Source organism: Coregonus clupeaformis, chromosome 6 (assembly GCF_020615455.1).
Source record: "Coregonus clupeaformis isolate EN_2021a chromosome 6, ASM2061545v1, whole genome shotgun sequence".
Lineage (NCBI taxonomy): Eukaryota > Metazoa > Chordata > Actinopteri > Salmoniformes > Salmonidae > Coregonus > Coregonus clupeaformis.
Genome location: NC_059197.1, coordinates 2011372 through 2030567, shown reverse-complemented (window position 1 = coordinate 2030567; position 19196 = coordinate 2011372). Strand labels below are relative to the sequence as shown.

At 41.7% G+C, this 19196-nt stretch overlaps 1 protein-coding gene across 6 annotated transcripts in view; it reads left to right on the top strand.

Annotated features, from left to right (window-relative positions):
• The window catches only part of arhgef12a (Rho guanine nucleotide exchange factor (GEF) 12a), a 73254-nt gene that overhangs the window by 33341 nt on the left and 20717 nt on the right, over positions 1–19196 (top strand). For 3 of the 6 annotated variants that reach the window (XM_041877339.2, XM_041877342.2, XM_041877338.2), the window contains 9 exons: positions 1834–1854; positions 3158–3252; positions 13038–13094; positions 14632–14730; positions 15885–15934; positions 16898–16955; positions 17209–17411; positions 17645–17722; positions 18490–18609. In XM_041877339.2, coding sequence (XP_041733273.1) covers positions 1834–1854; positions 3158–3252; positions 13038–13094; positions 14632–14730; positions 15885–15934; positions 16898–16955; positions 17209–17411; positions 17645–17722; positions 18490–18609 — 781 coding nt within the window. The remainder of the gene's footprint in view (positions 1–1833; positions 1855–3157; positions 3253–13037; positions 13095–14631; positions 14731–15884; positions 15935–16897; positions 16956–17208; positions 17412–17644; positions 17723–18489; positions 18610–19196) is intronic. The other 3 variants (XM_041877340.2, XM_041877341.2, XM_041877343.2) reach the window with 3 other exon arrangements.

Genomic DNA, 19196 nt, shown 5'->3' with positions numbered 1-19196 from the left:
CCGTGTTATAATACGGGTTTAGCACTGTTTGCTGACCACTGAAGAAAGCTTAAAAAGTTAATAGGGAATGAGTGAGATTTGCCAAATCCTGACGTGTGCTGCTTTTCTCCTCTGAGCCGCAGTGCTGCCTGCTACCTCTGCAGCCTGGACGTTTCTCACTCAGGAAACGGGAGCTCTGCCAGGAGTGCTCACTGTTTCTGGGAATCTGTCCCTGTTTTCAGCCTTGGGGCTGGTGAGGTTAGCTTTTCCCCAAGTCTGGGTCAGGACCCTTGTTTAAGGAAAATAAAAGGGGGGAAAACTACATCGTATGGATGCATCCGTTCTCTGGCCTGTTATTTTTTCATCCTTCATGGGCTAGCCTATTCATTAATTTGGGTTATAAAAATGGATCATTAAAATTGTTAGCATTGGTACATAGTTACCAATGCTAATCTAAATAGCTATAATGGCTTGCCGAAGCTCCTTCTAAGTAACTATCCTATCCTATCCAATTTAAATTATTATATACAATTATTGCTACCAATAGAATGTTATTTATATGGGGGATACAATCTTCCCAGCTCTGCAGATTTTGCTGCGAAAAGACAATTATTAGATCATTTGTTTTGGTACTGTCCATTTGTAGCTTGTTTTTGGACACAGGTCCAGGAATGGCTAAAGGATTGCAATATTTACCTGGAGCTAACCCTGCAGATAGCACTACTGGGTGATCTGAAAAGTCATAGTCAATCGATCAATAATATAATAATACTTTTAGCAAAAATGTTTATTTTCAATTTACAATCTGTAGAAACAATGAGAATAGAAAGGGTCAGAACTTTTGTAAAACATCACAGTACAGTTGAAAAATATATGGCAAATAGAAATCCAATATGGATGGTGTTAAGAGATAGATGGGAGGTGTTGAATGGAGCTGAAGGATGGGACTAATAACAACAACTAATAACAACAAGATAACTAATGTAAAGCATACTGTGTCCATAATAAGTATATAGGTTGAGAGCTTTTGTGAAAGAGCACAGTTACAAAAATATTTCATATAGAAGCAAACCAGATGGACATCATGAAAATGATCGGAGGAAGTGCAGGAGTAAAAACAAACAAAATATAATTATTGTAGAATTTGACTGTGTCCATAAAATGTATATAGTATGTATGGGCTAGAAGTAGAGGCCTAAGCGTTGTTGTTCACTAGTTTACTCCAATTGGGGAAGGGGTGGTGGGGTTGGAAAGTAATAAAGGGAAATATATTTTCAAAAAGGATATATGTATGTATGTATGTATGTTTGTGTGGTCAATCATTGTGATGAATGGTCTCAGCCCTTCCAATCAATGCTTTTCTAGAAAAGTTCCCTATTTCAATATATCGATACCCTACTTTCCCCCCTACCACTTATGGACACTAATTCCTGCAAGGCACTACAGGCAGCCAGCCAGTCTGCATCCCAGTCAAGCAGAGCATGACTCAGATTTTATGATCATGACAGTGGTCTGTTTTTGAACTGTAAAGGACACAATTGGATAAGATCCGAGAAGTGGGGAAGGAGGAAATTTGACCTGGCAAAGCCTTTCATCTTTGAGCTACTGCTGTCTGTGCTGAAGAAAGCTGCTGTAGTTTAACCAGGATTATGATGTTTACGAGCATCAGTCTCGGGAGACGCTTCAGTAGGCGTCTTGTTTTTCCTGCTCCCAAGTCCCCTTGCAAAGTATCGTCAGTGTACCGCACAGGCTCACGTTCTTGTTTGAATTGTCTGCTGATGTCGTCGTCACTCGGTGATGTTGCTCGAATCGGATTATGATGATGATTATGACACTCTCCTCTTTTGCCCTCAGGTTTCCCAATAAAGCAAACGGGTAAGAAACCTCATTTCATGCAACATTTACATTTGAGTAATTAAGCAGACGCTCTTATCCAGAGCGATTTACAGTCAGTAGTGAGTGCATACATTTTCGTACTAGTCCCCCGTGGGGGGACTAGTACACACACATACACACACACACATACACACACATGCACGCACACACACATACTACGCACATAGTGCTCACTTCAGCCTCAGACAGGGCTGGGGGACAAAGGGGTCCCTCTTCTAGCTCGACCCATCACTGCCTAGTCCAGAGAGAAAACAGGCCTTTCACAGCCACATGTATGCAGAGCAGGGCCCGGGGTCTGGCCTTACGACATTCCTCCTCTGCTTCTCCGGCTCTTACAGACCCACTCAGCAGCACAGCCGCTCTTAAGAATAAATTTCTTCTTAACTGCCATTTTTTCCTCAACAATAGACTTAAGAAGAAAGTTAAGCAAAGTTGCTATTCCTCAAAACGTTAAAAAAAAAAAAAAAAAAAGAAGCTATTTCTTCTGTTTCTCCTTAAGCAACATGTTAAGAAGAAATTTGATTATTGGAAATGTTCTTAATTCCAAGATATCTAAACCCTTGTCTAATGAAAGCAATTGAACATGTTTAATTCACTCACAAACTTCATCTGAAAGTTTCAGTATTGATTATTTTAAACCCAAGAACATATTTTAGAACCGTAATCTCAGTAGGAAATATGCAGCCACACGGGACTCCCAACCAAGCAGTCAGCAACATGATTGCCATTACAAGCTAGATAGCTAGCTAAAATGGTTGCTAGCAACAAACATCTTAAGAGGATTTGAAAGAAGATATTTGAGAAGTTCGTAAGAAAATCATTCTGTCATAAAATATTGTTGAGGAATTGCACTTAAGAACTACCTTATTAACTTATGTTTTTATTTTCTTAAAAAGCTTCTTAGGAGTTTTTGCATAATAAGTGTTTTGTGAATCTGGGCCCAGATCATCTGTCAAATACAGTTATTATCATGATTGATAGGATGTCCTCTTCACCTCGTCGTTGATGGGGTGGCCATTGAGTGAACAATTGAGTTTCTTTGTTGTGGATATTCCCATCAGCATGGCAGTTATTGGTGGCACTCCACGACATTGAAATTGTATGTTATGTTTCCTATAGAAAAGGACAGTTGTCAGTGTTGTAGGCCTAGTAGCTGCTCACAAATAGCATATTGTGTTCTGCGATAGCACAGCGGCTGTGCTCCTCAATGATCATCAGGTTAACTCTTATGGTTTAGGTTTTTCAGATATTTCCTTGTTTTTACAAAGCTCTCTCTTTTCAGAAGCAGTAGCATTCTCAGTAAAGACCACCCCCCTGACAAGAAACCCAAAAGAGATAAACCGGCAGTCTCCGCTTCACATGAGTTTGACCCTACAGGTAAACCTTCTGGCACACACACATGCACACGCACAGATGATGGGATGGTGTGAATCGATGTTGTATGCTATGCACTATGATTTATGTTCACTGTGTGGAAAGTATATTCACGGTTTCTTTCTCTGATCTGCACCTGAATTTCTGAATCTTTAAGGCCACCATGTCTTGCAAGAAGTCTTGCTCTATCTGATTAATAGCAGATCTTTGTTGTGCACAATCACGTCTTCTGTTCAGTGTTATTGTACACAAATGAATGCATTATTAATTCAACATGCTCGAAGCTGTTTGATGGCCTCGTGCCCTCCAGCTTATCTCAGAATGACGCAACGAACACGGACAAGACGTGTTCGGCAAGAGGTTACACAAGACAAGTCTCGGAATGATTGTCTGTATCACTTCAGTTCACTTTCTTCTGATGTTTAGGCCCAAACTGTAGTCTTGTTCCGTCAGCCTAAAGCACAGTTACATAGAGAAGCAGCAAGCAATGTCTTCCAATCTTTAGTGGAGTAATATTATCAAATAATTATTCCGGTTGAAAGATGAGAGATTGAATGAGGTTTTATTCAGATCTTTTCTTTACCCCTGTTGCATGTCCACGTCTCTCACTCTCTCTATTTCACCTTTTGGCTCGCCTTTTTGTGTTGCATGATGCATGAGTCCTATTTCCTAAGAATCATATCCCCAAATAGTTTTCAAGCACCATCATCTTTCTTTAACATGATCATGATTTCTAAATGGAGTGGCTGTTTTTTGGGGTTCAAGTCAATTGTCTCGGTGCTCGTCTGTCTCAACATGATCTTTCACTGGCATATTAATGGTTAACAATAACAACAGAGTGTACTTCAGATTTGACTTGGGTTTGGACGGAATACTACAATTTTAACGCTCTATTGTCACAGACTGTCATTACAAGCAGAGGCATATCTTTTTCGTAGTGCAAAAAATACTGTAAACCCCGAAGGATTAAATGTGTGATGAGGTGAATATTTAACTAGAGTTTAGTAAACTGAGCAATACATAAATAGTCGGCTCTTTATAACACACATTGTTGATGTAGGTTTATTATGGTAAATGTTGCACTTTGTACAATTATTTTGCACTGAAAAATTTCGCTCATAGGCTATAAAGATACCCTGGCTAGCTCTATACAGTGCCTTGCAAAAGTATTCATACCCCTTGGATTTCTTCAAATGTTATTGTTACAAAGTGGGATTAAAATTGAGTTAATTGTATTTTTTTGTCAACAATCTACACAAAATACTCTGTCAAAGTGGAAGAACATTTTTTACATGTTTTAAAAGATTAATAGGAATTAAATAACTAAAATATAGTCATTGCATAAGTATCCAGCTCTTTTTAACACAATAAAATGTGAAGAAATCCAAGAGGGTATGAATACTTTTGCAAAGCACTGTATGTCTCTGATCACAAGATGGGCAATTCCACATTAATGGAATTACGCTTTGACTCTTTAAAATGTATGCCAAACAAAAACCATTGATTTCAAAGTTTAACAAACCATACAACTCTATGCACAGTGATTACTTTGAACAAAGTACACAGAACACTTCACGAAAACACATTTACTGGAAGAACTGTGCAGATGCAAAGTTTGTTAAAATAATTACAGTGAAAGCTCCCTCAGTTTTCCAAAAACGTTGTTCAATATCTGCTCCGAATTAAGATTTAAAGATGTCTACAGAAAGAATGGGGTGTCCGCTATGACATGACACCTTGATTTTGAAAATATATTATTATGGTTATTGAACTACATACAGTTGGTGAAGTGGATTTACAGTGGCTTGCAAAAGTATTCACCCCCCTTTCAAATAAAAGTCAATACTTTGTAGAGTCACCTTTTGCAGCAATTACAGCTGCAAGTCTCTTGGGGTATGTCTCTACAGTGAGGGAAAAAAGTATTTGATCCCCTGCTGATTTTGTACGTTTGCCCACTGACAAAGACATGATCAGTCTATAATTTTAATGGTAGGTTTATTTGAACAGTGAGAGACAGAATAACAACAACAAAATCCAGAAAAACGCATGTCAAATATTTTATAAATTGATTTGCATTTTACTGAGGGAAATAAGTATTTGGCCCCCTCTCAATCAGAAAGATTTCTGGCTCCCAGGTGTCTTTTATACAGGTAACAAGCTAAGATTAGGAGCACACTCTTAAAGGGAGTGCTACTCTCAGTTTGTTACCTGTATAAAAGACACCTGTCCACAGAAGCAATCAATCAATCAGATTCCAAACTCTCCACCATGGCCAAGACAAAAGAGCTCTCCAAGGATGTCAGGGACAAGATTGTAGACCTACACAAGGCTGGAATGGGCTACAAGACCATCGCCAAGCAGCTTGGTGAGAAGGTGACAACAGTTGGTGCGATTATTCGCAAATGGAAGAAACACAAAAGAACTGTCAATCTCCCTCGACCTGGGGCTCCATGCAAGATCTCACCTCGTGGAGTTGCAATGATCATGAGAACGGTGAGGAATGAGCCCAGAAATACACGGGAGGATCTTGTCAATGATCTCAAAGCAGCTGGGACCATAGTCACCAAGAAAACAATTGGTAACACACTACGCTGTGAAGGACTGAAATCCTGCAGCGCCCGCAAGGTCCCCCTGCTCAAGAAAGCACATATACAGGCCCGTCTGAAGTTTGCCAATGAACATCTGAATGATTCAGAGGAGAACTGGTTGAAAGTGTTGTGGTCAGATGAGACCAAAATTGAGCTCTTTGTCATCAACTCAACTCGCCGTGTTTGGAGGAGGAGGAATGCTGCCTATGACCCCAAGAACACCATCCCCACCGTCAAACATTGAGGTGGAAACATTATGCTTTGGGGGTGTTTTTCTGCTAAGGGGACAGGACAACTTCACCGCATCAAAGGGATGATGGACGGGGCCATGTACCGTCAAATCTTGGGTGACAACCTCCTTCCCTCACCCAGGGCATTGAAAATGGGTCATGGATGGGTATTCCAGCATGACAATGACCCAAAACAGACGGCCAAGGCAACAAAGGAGTGGCTCAAGAAGAAGCACATTAAGGTCCTGGAGTGGCCTAGCCAGTCTCCAGACTGTTGACCTTCGAAACCGTAATGACTTGGAGAAGATCTGCAAAGAGGAGTGGGACAAAATCCCTCCTGAGATGTGTGCAAACCTGGTGGCCAACTACAAGAAACATCTGACCTCTGTGATTGCCAACAAGGGTTTTGCCACCAAGTACTAAGTCATGTTTTGCAGAGGGGTCAAATTCTTATTTCCCTCATTAAAATGCAAATCAATGTATAATATTTTTGACATGCGTTTTTCTGGATTTTTTTGTTGTTGTTCTGTCTCTCACTGTTCAAATAAACCTACCATTACAATTCTAGACTAATCATGTCTTTGTCAGTGGGCAAACGTACAAAATCAGCAGGGCATCAAATACTTTTTTCCCTCACTGTATCTACCAAGATATTTATAATCGTTCAATTTGTGTTCCGTTAAGTGACCATGAAATTACTAGCCTAAAGTGTAAGTTATGGGACCTAGAAAAATAGCATGTATTTTGTTTGGTTTTCCATTAAGTACTAACTTAAGATCTAAAAGTGACTTCTGTAGCGCTTGGAAATCAGACTGCAAATGTGAAAAGGCTTGGTTTACTGATGGTGCAACAGAGTACAATGCTGTATCATCAGCAGTATTTCTAATGTTATTTATATACAGCGTAAACAATAGTGGTCCCAGAATCGAACTCTGGGGTACCCCTTTATTCACTTCAAGGAATTCAGATTTGACCCCCTCTGTCACAATAGCCTGAGTTCTATTACTGAGATGGTCTGAAACCACATACAGTGCCCAGGCCTATTGAGGACAACTTACTCAATAATATAGAATGATCAACTGTGTCAAAAGCCTTTGACAAGTCCACAAACAAGGCAGCGCAATTTATTTTGGCATCTAAGCATTGACAATATAATTTAAAACTGTGGTTGCAGTAATAGTACTGTGCCCTGGTCTAAACCCTGATTCAGAATACAATTCTCAGATAAAAAGAAACAAGGATATACATTTACCAAATATTCAAGAATCTTAGCTAGACCAGAGAGCCTAGAAATTGGATGATAGTTATCAAGAACACTAGTGTCCCCACTCTTATGGAGCGGCAGCACATAAGCAGCCTTTCATACTTTTGGAATATTTCCCGATATCAATGTTACATTTAAAATGTGGGTTATTGAGCAAGCGCTGAGGGGCGCTGCGCACTTAAGCAATGGAAAGAGAGTAAGTGGTAATGTCAGAAAGAGCCGGAAGAGGTGACATTCATTGGAGAGAGGCAGAGAGAGGGAGAGAGAAATAAAACAATTATGAGATGGACAAAACAGTATGCCAGTGGAAGGGAGGACAGTAGCAGGTGACCCAACTGTGGTTTGTGACTACTATGATTTCCTATTGTAGCCAATTCATTTGCAATAATTCCGTTACAGATTTTTCTGTAATTCCATTACCGATTTCTGGTAACAGAATTATGAGTTTTAATCACTTAATGATTAATAAACTTGATATCAGTAACAACACTATAACTAATTGGTAGGTCTACCTTGTTACTTCTGTGAACTTTCATTATCCCCCCCCCCATGAAAATATCTTAAAGATATGGCAAATAATTTCTCCAAAACTAAATCTAAGTGTTGATATTATTTGACAGGAGTCTTTACTTCAACATTATTGTTTTTTTAAAACTTTTTCTGGTAGATGATGTCTTAGACCCCTTTTCCATCTGTTTGACCAGAAATCAAAGCCTTTGCTTATTCCAAATATTTTGGATGGAAAATGGTAGAAAGATTTATATACAGTTGAAGTCGGAAGTTTACATACACTTAGGTTGGAGTCATTTAAAACTCATTTTTCAACCACTCCACAAATTTCTCGTTAACAAACTATAGTTTTGGCAAGTCGGTTAGGACATCTACTTTGTGCATGACACAAGTAATTTTTCCAACAATTGTTTACAGACAGATTATTTCACTTATAATTCACTGTATCACAATTCCAGTGGGTCAGAAGTTTACATACACTAAGTTGACTGTGCCTTTAAACAGCTTGGAAAATTCCAGAAAATGTGATGGCTTTAGAAGCTTCTGATAGGCTAATTGACATGATTGAGTCAATTGGAGGTGTACCTGTGGATGTATTTCAAGGCCTACCTTCAAACTCAGTGCCTCTTTGCTTGACATCGTGGGAAAATCAAAATAAATCAGCCAAGACCTCAGATTTTTTTTTTTTAGACCTCCACAAGTGTTCATCCTTGGGAGCAATTTCCAAACGCCTGAAGGTACCACGTTCATCTTTACAAACAATAGTACACAAGTATAAACACCATGGGACCACGCAGCCGTCATACCGCTCAGGAAGGAGAAGCGTTCTGTCTCCTAGAGATTAACGTACTTTGGTGCGAAAAGTGCAAATCAATCCCAGAACAACAGCAAAGGACCTTGTGAAGATGCTGGAGGAAACGGGTACAAAAGTATCTATATCCACAGTAAAACGAGTCCTATATCGACATAACCTGAAAGGCCGCTCAGCAAGGAAGAAGCCACTGCTCCAAAACCGCCATAAAAAAGCCAGACTAAGGATTGCAACTGCACATGGGGACAGAGGTCGTACTTTTTGGAGAAATGTCCTCTGGTCTGATGAAACAAAAATGTAACTGTTTGGCCATAATGACCATCGTTATGTTTGGAGGAAAAAGGGGGTCGCTTGCAAGCCGAAGAACAACATCCCAACCGTGAAGCACGAGGGTGGCAGCATCATGCTCTGGGGGTGCTTTGCTGCAGGAGGGACTGGTGCTCTTCACAAAATAGATGGCATCATGAGGAAGGAAAATTATGTGGATATATTGAAGCAACATCTCAAGACATCAGTCAGAAAGTTAATGCTTGGTCGCAAATGCGTCTTCCAAATGGACAATGACCCAAGCATACTTCCAAAGTTGTGGCAAAATGGCTTAAGGACAACAAAGTCAAGGTATTGGAGTGGCCATCACAAAGCCCTGACCTCAATCCTATAGAAAATGTGTGGGCAGAACTGAAAAGGCGTGTGCGAGCAAGGAGGCCTACAAACCTGACTCCGTTACACCAGCACTGTCAGGAGGAATGGGCCAAAATTCACCCAACTTATTGTGGGAAGCTTGTGGAAGGCTACCCGAAACGTTTGACCCAAGTTAAACAATTTAAAGGCAATGCTACCAAATACTAATTGAGTGTATGTAAACTTCTGACCCACTGTGAATGTGATGAAAGAAATAAAAGCTGAAATAAATCATTCTCTCAACTATTATTCTGACATTTCACATTCTTAAAATAAAGTGGTGATCCTAACTGACCTAAGACAGGGACTTTTTACTAGGATTAAATGTCAGGAATTGTGAAAAACTGAGTTTAAATGTATTTGGCTAAGGTGTATGTAAACTTCCGACTTCAACTGTATGCCTTAATTTCACAAAAATATATAATCTTAGCTTTCATTTGACACCCAATTTGACATGCTCCTATGAACTTCACATGTTGGTGCTCATGGGTCCTTTTACATGGATATGCACAGATGGTAGCTACATTTGTTGATGATGTAATAATCTGACATTTGTAAGCATCCTTGAAATATCATGAAAGGAAATAAGGTGCAGCGCATTCGATTTTCCTGCTGGGGTGGCAAGGAGACGCACAGCTCTGCTAAAACCATTGACAGCTGTGTGCCGTTTTCAAGGGATTGTTAAATAAATGTTAACTCTTTGGTTGTAATATTATCACCTCTTGAAGAGCATAGTCGGAACTACAAATTTCAGATTATTCCATGCAAAACAATTGCACACATTTAGCTCTCATCAGAGTTATACAGGAAGCAACTTCATGCTTTTCATGATCAGTAAACATCAATTGATCATGTAATTTCAGATACTTAAGGGTAGCCTCACGATATCGTTCAATATTGGCCATCATTCATTGGATATTTGAGTGATATAAAATAACTATACCTTTACAAGTATGAGTGGTTTAGGTTAATTTCCCGTCCTTTGTGGGATCTGCCTGTCAAGCAGCAGAAGAGCGCATTTGATTATGTACTGTTAGCTGATAATGTTTACTTTGCAAGATACCGGTAAAAACGTTGTACAGTTGGCTAAACATATAGCGGTAAGTAGACCTAATGTACTTTTTCCTTCAACCAATGTAGGCCTACCTAGCGATGTTACCTAACATTCCCTTTTCAACATTGTTTTTAAGTGTTTAATCACGATTGCTGCAGACGGACATGATAGGCTGCATTGATTGATGGACCAGGTCAAATTGGCTAGCTAGCTAACAACAGATCATTTCAATATGGCTAATTAACAAGCACATTTTCAGGGGATAAACTATATCCAAGTATTGTTTGATTTGCTTGCCAACTATAGTGGTGATGACCGTAGTCTGATTGACAACTTGACAAGGACTTGCCGATGTCAAGCTCTTTCCAAAAGCCTCATCTCTGATGAAGCAAGCTAAATGACGTATGTTGTTTGCTTAGCTAGCTACATGCCAAATGGATAGACTACCCTCACATACAGTGGGGAAAATAAGTATTTAGTCAACCACCAATTGTGCAAGTTCTCCCACTTAAAAAGATGAGAGAGGCATGTAATTTTCATCATAGGTACACGTCAATTATGACAGACAAAATGAGAAAAAAAATTCCAGAAAATCACATTGTAGGATTTTTAATGAATTTATTTGCAAATTATGGTGGAAAATAAGTATTTGGTCAATAACAAAAGTTTCTCAATACTTTGTTATATACCCTTTGTTGGCAATGACACAGGTCAAACGTTTTCTGTAAGTCTTCACAAGGTTTTCACACACTGTTGCTGGTATTTTGGCCCATTCCTCCATGCAGATCTCCTCTAGAGCAGTGATGTTGTGGGGCTGTCGCTGGGCAACACGGACTTTCAACTCCCTCCAAAGATTTTCTATGGGGTTGAGATCTGGAGACTGGCTAGGCCATTCCAGGACCTTGAAATGCTTCTTACGAAGCCACTCCTTCGTTGCCCGGGCGGTGTGTTTGGGATCATTGTCATGCTGAAAGACCTAGCCACGTTTCCTCTTCAATGCCCTTGCTGATGGAAGGAGGTTTTCACTCAAAATTTCACGATACATGGCCCCATTAATTCTTTCCTTTACACAGATCAGTCGTCCTGGTCCCTTTGCATAAAAACAGCCCCAAAGCATGATGTTTCCACCCCCATGCTTCACAGTAGGTATGGTGTTCTTTGAATGCAACTCAGCATTATTTGTCCTCCAAACACGACGAGTTTACTTTTTACCAAAAAGTTATATTTTGGTTTCATCTGACCATATGACATTCTCCCAATCCTCTTCTGGATCATCCAAATGCACTCTAGCAAGCTTTAGACGGGCCTGGACATATACTGGCTTAAGCAGGGGCACACGTCTTGCACTGCAGGATTTGAGTCCCTGGCGGCGCAGTGTGTTACTGATGGTAGGCTTTGTTACTTTGGTCCCAGCTCTCTGCAGGTCATTCACTAGGTCCCCCCGTGTGGTTCTGGGATTTTTGCTCACCGTTCTTGTGATCATTTTGACCCCACGGGGTGAGATCTTGCGTGGAGCCCCAGATCGAGGGAGATTATCAGTGGTCTTGTATGTCTTCCATTTCCTAATAATTGCTCCCACTGTTGATTTCTTCAAACCAAGCTGCTTACCTATTGCATATTCAGTCTTCCCAGCCTGGTGCAGGTCTACAATTCTGTTTATGGTGTCCTTTGACAGGTCTTTGGTCTTGGCCATAGTGGAGTTTGGAGTGTGACTGTTTGAGGTTGTGGACAGGTGTCTTTTATACTGATAACAAGTTCAAACAGGTGCCATTAATACAGGTAACGAGTGGAGGACAGAGGAGCCTCTTAAAGAAGAAGTTACATGTCTGTGAGAGCCAGAAATCTTGCTTGTTTGTAGGTGACCAAATACTTATTTTCCACCATAATTTGCAAATAAATTCATTAAAAAATCCTACAATGGAATTTTCTGGATTTTTTTTTCTCAATTTGTCTGTCATAGTTGACGTGTACCTATGATGAAAATGACAGGCCTCTCTCATCTTTTTAAGTGGGAGAACTTGCACAATTGGTGGCTGACTAAATACTTTTTTTCCCCACTGTATCTGAAATTGCATGATCAATTGATGTTTACTGATCATTAAAAGCATGCAGTTACTTGCTGTATAACTAATGGAGCTAATAAGGAATAATCAGAAATGTGTAGGTCTGACTATGCTCTTCAAGAGGTGATGATATTACAAACAAATAGTTAACATTTATTAAACGGCATGTTAGTCAATGGTTTAGTGGAACTGGGGGTATCCCTGACCCCCAGCAGCCAAATCGAACGCTCTGCACTGTATTGTGACGTTTTATTGATAACGACCTATGAAATCTATGCTGTTTTAAATTTGGTTCCAATCCTAACCACTGCGATAGGCCTACATTTTAACTGGTGTAATTAAAACATATAGGCGTAGTCAAACATTATGCCTTAGCTAGCTACTTCATTCATACTCAGACAGCTACACTCCTGTCATTCCATCCCATTGTTTATTAGCTAATGTTTTATTTGATTTCTCTGTGCCCATGTTTTCTCCTTTAAATTTCTCTTTCTTGCTTTTGTTTTTATTTGTCACTTTTGTTTTTGTTCTGGTGGGTGTTGTGTTGCTCTGCCTCCCCCCCGCCCGCCTGCGTTTTGGTGGGCCAGACGTTCTGGTGCAGAAGAGTGACTGTGTTCTAGCGGAGGGGAAGCCTGAGTCCTGTGGTAAGCTGCTCCTGGTTGGTGTCGCTAAGCTAGCTAGCCGCCTGCCTGTCTGCAACTGCTAGTGCTGTTTCTCTCTCCCTCTCTCTCTCACTCTGACCCCCTCTGCTCCTCCCGACCCCCAACCCTTCCCCAGACCCCTCCCCCAGCCCGGGGCTTGAATCTCGCCTCTCTCGCCTGGCCCAGCCTCTTGTCTTTTGTTTTGCTCCCCCCCAACCATCCCCCACCCTCCCATCCGTGTCAGCTACACCCCCGACCAAATGTCCCACCCACTTGACTCAGAACACTGCCACACTGCATTGGCTGCAATGCCTTTGTCACAACAATAATAAAGGAAGGGCCAGCTAGTAGGTTTTGATGTAAAAGAGGTCATGTTGTTTTATGGAGCGAAGTCTATGTATATCAGGACAAAGATGGCATGATAATATACCAGCAGAGATGGACACAGTTAGTCCGTCATGGACAAACAGTATGAGTGTGAGTTTCTAGACTGGAGAGACTACCAGAGTTGGGTCATGTTTAATTATCTACCATATTAGATTAGGTTTTACCGATGTCTCTCGCTCCTTGGATGAAATTCAATCTCCTCTGTGCAGAATCTATCGAAACGACCTCGATAACAAATGGAGATAAAAATAAATAAATGGTAAACAGCACTGAATAGAGTAGGAATGTGTTCATTGACCATCAGTAGAAGCCCTCACAATAATGCCTAGTTGAGCCTATACCTTCCACTTCAATCGAACGTCCGCTCCCATCTGCACAGGGTTCTGGAGATTTGGGAGTCCATGCGGATGGGAGCAGACTTCGATATTGCATAATTTTGTTTGAGCGGACCTCACGGGTGGCGCAAAAGTGGAAGGTGTAGGCCTAACTTAGACTTAAGTCTCTCATGAAATCATGTCATGACAGTGAATCAGCAGTTTGTATGGGGTGTGTCTGAATGTCATGGGCATGGCTCTCCCCTACAAGACCCAGACAGCAATCAACAGTTTAACAGTCTACCTGTTGGAGAAGCTCAAGGAATACACAGTACTAGTTTTCCACTCACTGACCCTGTCCATCCCAGTCAATTACTAAGTTATTGCTCTCCAAACACCTGTCTGCCCTTGTCTCCCAGTACAAAGGTCTTGGTGTGTGTGTGCGTCAAGCGTGCGTGCACAAATGTTTGTGTGCCTGCGTGTGCGTGCCCTTCTGTTTCAATGATTTTGTGTGGTTTTGATTGCAGTGCCTTGACATCACAACACACTCATACACTGTTCCACTAACTCTCCAATCGCTAACAGATGTGTGTAGATTAGCCTACACATTTCAATAACTCTTGCACTTATTTGACCATAACCTTCACAGTGACCAATGAGTGCAGTAGTAGTCTTAATTTGAATCCTTCATCCTCGGTTCACAGTGTTGTTCTTTAGACCTGCTACCTCTCCTTCACAGGACACCACTGGGTGTCTGGGTTCACCTACAAACTGGCCTCCATTGAACTGAATCTGAGGCCCTGTTTGTGACATCATTGTTCTCTCTCTGTCCTGCAAAGGGCTTGTCCAGCGATGTGTGATCATTCAGAAAGATGAGAATGGCTTTGGGCTGACGGTGAGCGGAGACAATCCTGTGTTTGTGCAGCTCGTCAAGGAAGGTAAGGTCGACCCACCCCCACAATGGAAATAGCTGTTGTCTTTGCCTTCACTACTTTTCATCCTCTATAGTTATTTTTTATATATAAAGGGCCAAACTTTAGCATCAGACCATCAGCCAAATACTGGTAAAAAGTCAGGAATTAACCAGGAAGTTAGTTTGAGGCTCTGGTGTACTACCATATCACCTGTGTGAGAGATGGGAATTCTAGCAGGCCCTGAATCCAAGGCAGATCTTGTCATGTCCCTTATAGAGGCTAATGTGTGTTGTCAGCCGTTAGAGCTGATGCATAGTGAGCAGCACACATTAGGGACTAGTCTGAATGTAGAGCAGTGTCAAGAGAAAAGGGAAGAGCTCAGGTCTTGTTTGTACTCTTATGGATGTGCTTGGTCATGTTTCTCCCAGTTGAAGTTATGAAGGCTATTGTCTTTGCTGTGGATACAAGTGGTGTAGACTACTTCTCAGTATCCCATAAACAGCCCAAAGGTGCTAACACACAGTAATGCATTTATATACTTACTTTATTGATACAAGCTTACGCTATATCACTCCTTTCAGTCAAATTTCTGTCAAATGTTATGACTTGTTTCCCACACTTTCAATGTTACATTTAAGATGGATATAAAAGACCTGTATACTCGTTGCGACGGGGTGATATTACAGTACACATATAAAGCAGTAGCGTGACATGGTAGGAATTTCTGCCTGGTTGCCAAAGCTCCATACTGACGTGTATAAAGCCACACTGGTGTTTATATTGTAACAGCACGGGCACTCATTTCTGGTGCCACCTATGTCTCAGTTGTCTCCTGACCCTATAATTTTCCTCTGAATCCTATCCCATAATGAACCCTCTCTCTGGCTCCTAAAGCCCAATGTCTGGCGAGGAGTGGCCTAATGGGCCCCTTCAGCAGCACAACCACTGTTATGGTTAGGGGCCCAGAGTTTCTCCTGATCAGGTCTGGCAAAACTCATGGCCCGAGTTATGGTGAAAAATATGTTACGATATAGGATGTACTTCAACATTACTTTTGTAGTGCAAGCTGTGGTATTGTAATGGGATATATTGGACGTTGTTCATCTTATACACTGTTCTTTTTCCCTCCTAAAGGGATGTTCTGTGTTTTCATGACTCTCGTCCCCTCTGATTCCTAGATGGCGCTGCAGAGCGTGCGGGTGTACAGACAGGTGACAGGATCATCAAGGTACACTCATCTATACAGTTGTGGCCAAATATAAAGGGCACCCTTGCACTTTGCTTAAATAACTTCAAATTGAAAAAAATCAATGTTCCCTGTAAGCTGCCTACATGCGAGCGCACAGTAGCCCGAGACTGTGTGCAACTCCCTGGTACTGCAGCGCAGAGGGCAGAAGAAATATCAGCCCACGGAGAGAAGCGAGAGATTGAACTTCACTCAACTTTCTAGAGTTTTCCCTGTTAACACTATCAACGTTTCCCTTTACTGTGGCAATTGTGATCGAATCAACGCAGTATTAGTCACTTTCAATGCAACATACTGAAACAAAACGAACTGTGCAAGAGATTTTGTTGTAGGCAGAACGCATCGGTGTATTGCGCATGACTCAGCCCGTACTCTACATAGACCTCTACACAGACAGGTGCGCCAATCAGAGCTGCAGTAGGCCTATATGCAACTAGACCATTGCCATATACTGTATGGATCTGTGCCATTTACTTTGAGCTGGACTGTGTTTACAGCCGTGGTCGTGAGTAGATGCCCTTGTTTTGAGATCAAAGCTGTATATATACCACTTTCATAGTAGTTGCAGGGTCCTGTTCATTTGGCACGAAACAGAAAATGTTTTGAAACGGAAAAATGAAAATTGGTGCTCTTATTGGATAAGTTTCATGCCTACTGATCACCACCCAGGTGCCTTGTTGCCCCATCTCCTAATATGCTACAGTCACAACTTGTTTTGTGAACCAAGGCTTCTAGCCAAAACACCAGCTCCACAATGCCACCTGCTGGTTGGATTAGAACAAACCCAAAAACCTAAACACTGCGTCAGTCAGCGGGGGTGTGTGCGAAGAGGGGTGGATGAATGAATTACTGAATTGACATTAGGCTGAACAGGAAATGAACTCATTTGATTTCCAGGCAGCGTTGAATGAATTCTCACATTATGACTGTTTTTCTTTCTTTCAGGTGAACGGGACCCTAGTAACACATTCAAACCACGTGGAAGTAGTACAGCTCATAAAATGTAAGCATTGTAGAATTACTAGTTTTATTGCTCATTATTGACACCGGAAAGTCATAGCCTGGTTCCTGTTTGTGCTGTATTTCCAACTCACTTGGTTGTTGTTCTGCCAAAGACCATAGAAGTTAGCAATACAGCACAAACAGATCTGGGACCAGGCTAGGAAAGTCATGCAATGATAGTGAGAATTATGCCTATTATTCAGAATACACCTTTTCTTTTAACCATACCTCCGTATCTATCTTATCTTCTTCAGCGGGCTCCTATGTGGCCCTCACAGTGTTGGGGCGACCCCCTGGGTTGCCCCAGATCCCCCTGTTGGAGGGCGAGGCTAAGCTGGGGTTCCTAGGGGCCCAGACAGGGTCGCCCACTGTCACCTCTCCAAACTCCCCAGGACAGCCAATGGGGGAGCGCCCATACAGCCCCCATGACCGCATCACCTCTCCTCTACCGATATGGGTATGACCGCCTCTTACCATCTTCTGAGCTGCATTCCTCCTTTGTGCTCCATCTTTCCACGTCATCCCTCTTTGCCTGTCTGTCTTCCGTGTTTGTTTACATTGTTTACGTTTATTTGTTCCTTAAAACTCTGTTGTCCTCCCCTGCTTCATTACTCAATGTTTCATTTCTTCCGCTGTGTGTTTGGTTCCATGTCCTGATCAAGCCCTGTGTGTCTCATTCCCATTGTGCAGGAAGAGAACAACAGCGTACACAACCAAAAGGTAGACATCCTGCAGAAGATGCTGTCCAAGGAGCAACACGATTTGCAGGTTAGCATTCTATCTGGTGCAAGAGAAACCATCTCTGCTAGTATTTGGGCATATGCAAAATTCAGGGCCCTTTATTCATGAAGCGTCTCAGAGTACGAGTGCTGATTTAGTTTAGCCTTTTAGATCATTATAAATAATAATTAATGGACACCTGATCCTAGATCAGCACTCCTACTCGAGACGGTTTATAAATACAGGTCCTGCTCTATGAAGTGTTTTTCAGAGCACTCACTCTGGACATATGAGGTTAAATACTGAGCGACAGTCATGAAAAGCAAAGTTTTGTAGTTAGTTGAGGTGACATTTTGAAGCATGTGAAGTCATGGTCTTTGTCCCAGAATTGTATTCTGATAGGTTTTGAGACGTTCAGAACAACACTGGAGTGTGTGGCTTGTGTTGATAAGAACAAGGCTTTTCCTGTGGTTTTGGACTAGAGCACGCTATAGCAGGCAGCCACTCAGAGAAAACCAGTCAACCCCACCACCTCCCCTCCAATCATTTGCCCTAGTGCTTCACAGAGCCACATTACCCACTCCACAAAGCACACTCTACTGCACTGCTGCTGCTACGTGTGTAAACACGACAGGGCCAGCACAGTATACCCACAGCAAATGTGTTGAAAAAAATAAAAAAACACTTTTGAAAATGAGTGCAAGTCTATACCGTTCAAAGTAAAAAAATAAAATAATTATCGACTTGGCTACTTTGGATTCCAATGACTGTCTGACTGAGTGTCTCTGCTGCCCTCCATCTCTCCCTCCCTACAGACAATGAAGGAGGAGTACAGCAGGAATCCAACGCCCAAACTACTGAAGGACATCCAGGAAGCCAAGAAGCACATTCCACAGCTGCAGGGGCAGCTCAGTAATGCCGCTGGGGGAGCACAGGTAACTCGCATCACTCCCCCCTAAACATACTGTATCTGACATTTTAAGTTTTAATATTGTAATATGTAGTATTAATAACTAGTAGTTAGTGTGAGAATCTGTGGCTTTCTGTGAGAATCTGTGTTTTTCTGTGAGTGCCATGATCAGGCCAATGAGTTTTCCCTGACTATGTAACCTTACCAGGAAAAACTCTAGGCCAGAGTTTTAATCTGGGCCTAACCATGATATGTCTTTCACGAATGTAGCTGATCTGTGCATGTTCTGCTCAATTTATGTAGACTGTATGTGTTGAAAACATGACAATATACACTACATGACCAAAAGTATGTGGACACCTGCTTGTCGAACATCTCATTCCAAAATCATGGGCATTGATATGGAGTTGGTCCCCACTTTGCTGCTATAACAGCCTCCACTCTTCTGGGAAGGCTTTCCATTAGACTTCGGAACATTGCTGCGTGGACTTGCTTCCATTCAGCCACGAGCATTAGTGAGGTCGGGCGCTAATATTGGGTGATTAGGCCTGGCTCGCATTCTGCGTTCCAATTCATCCCAAAGGTGTTTGATGGGGTTGAGGTCAGGGCTCT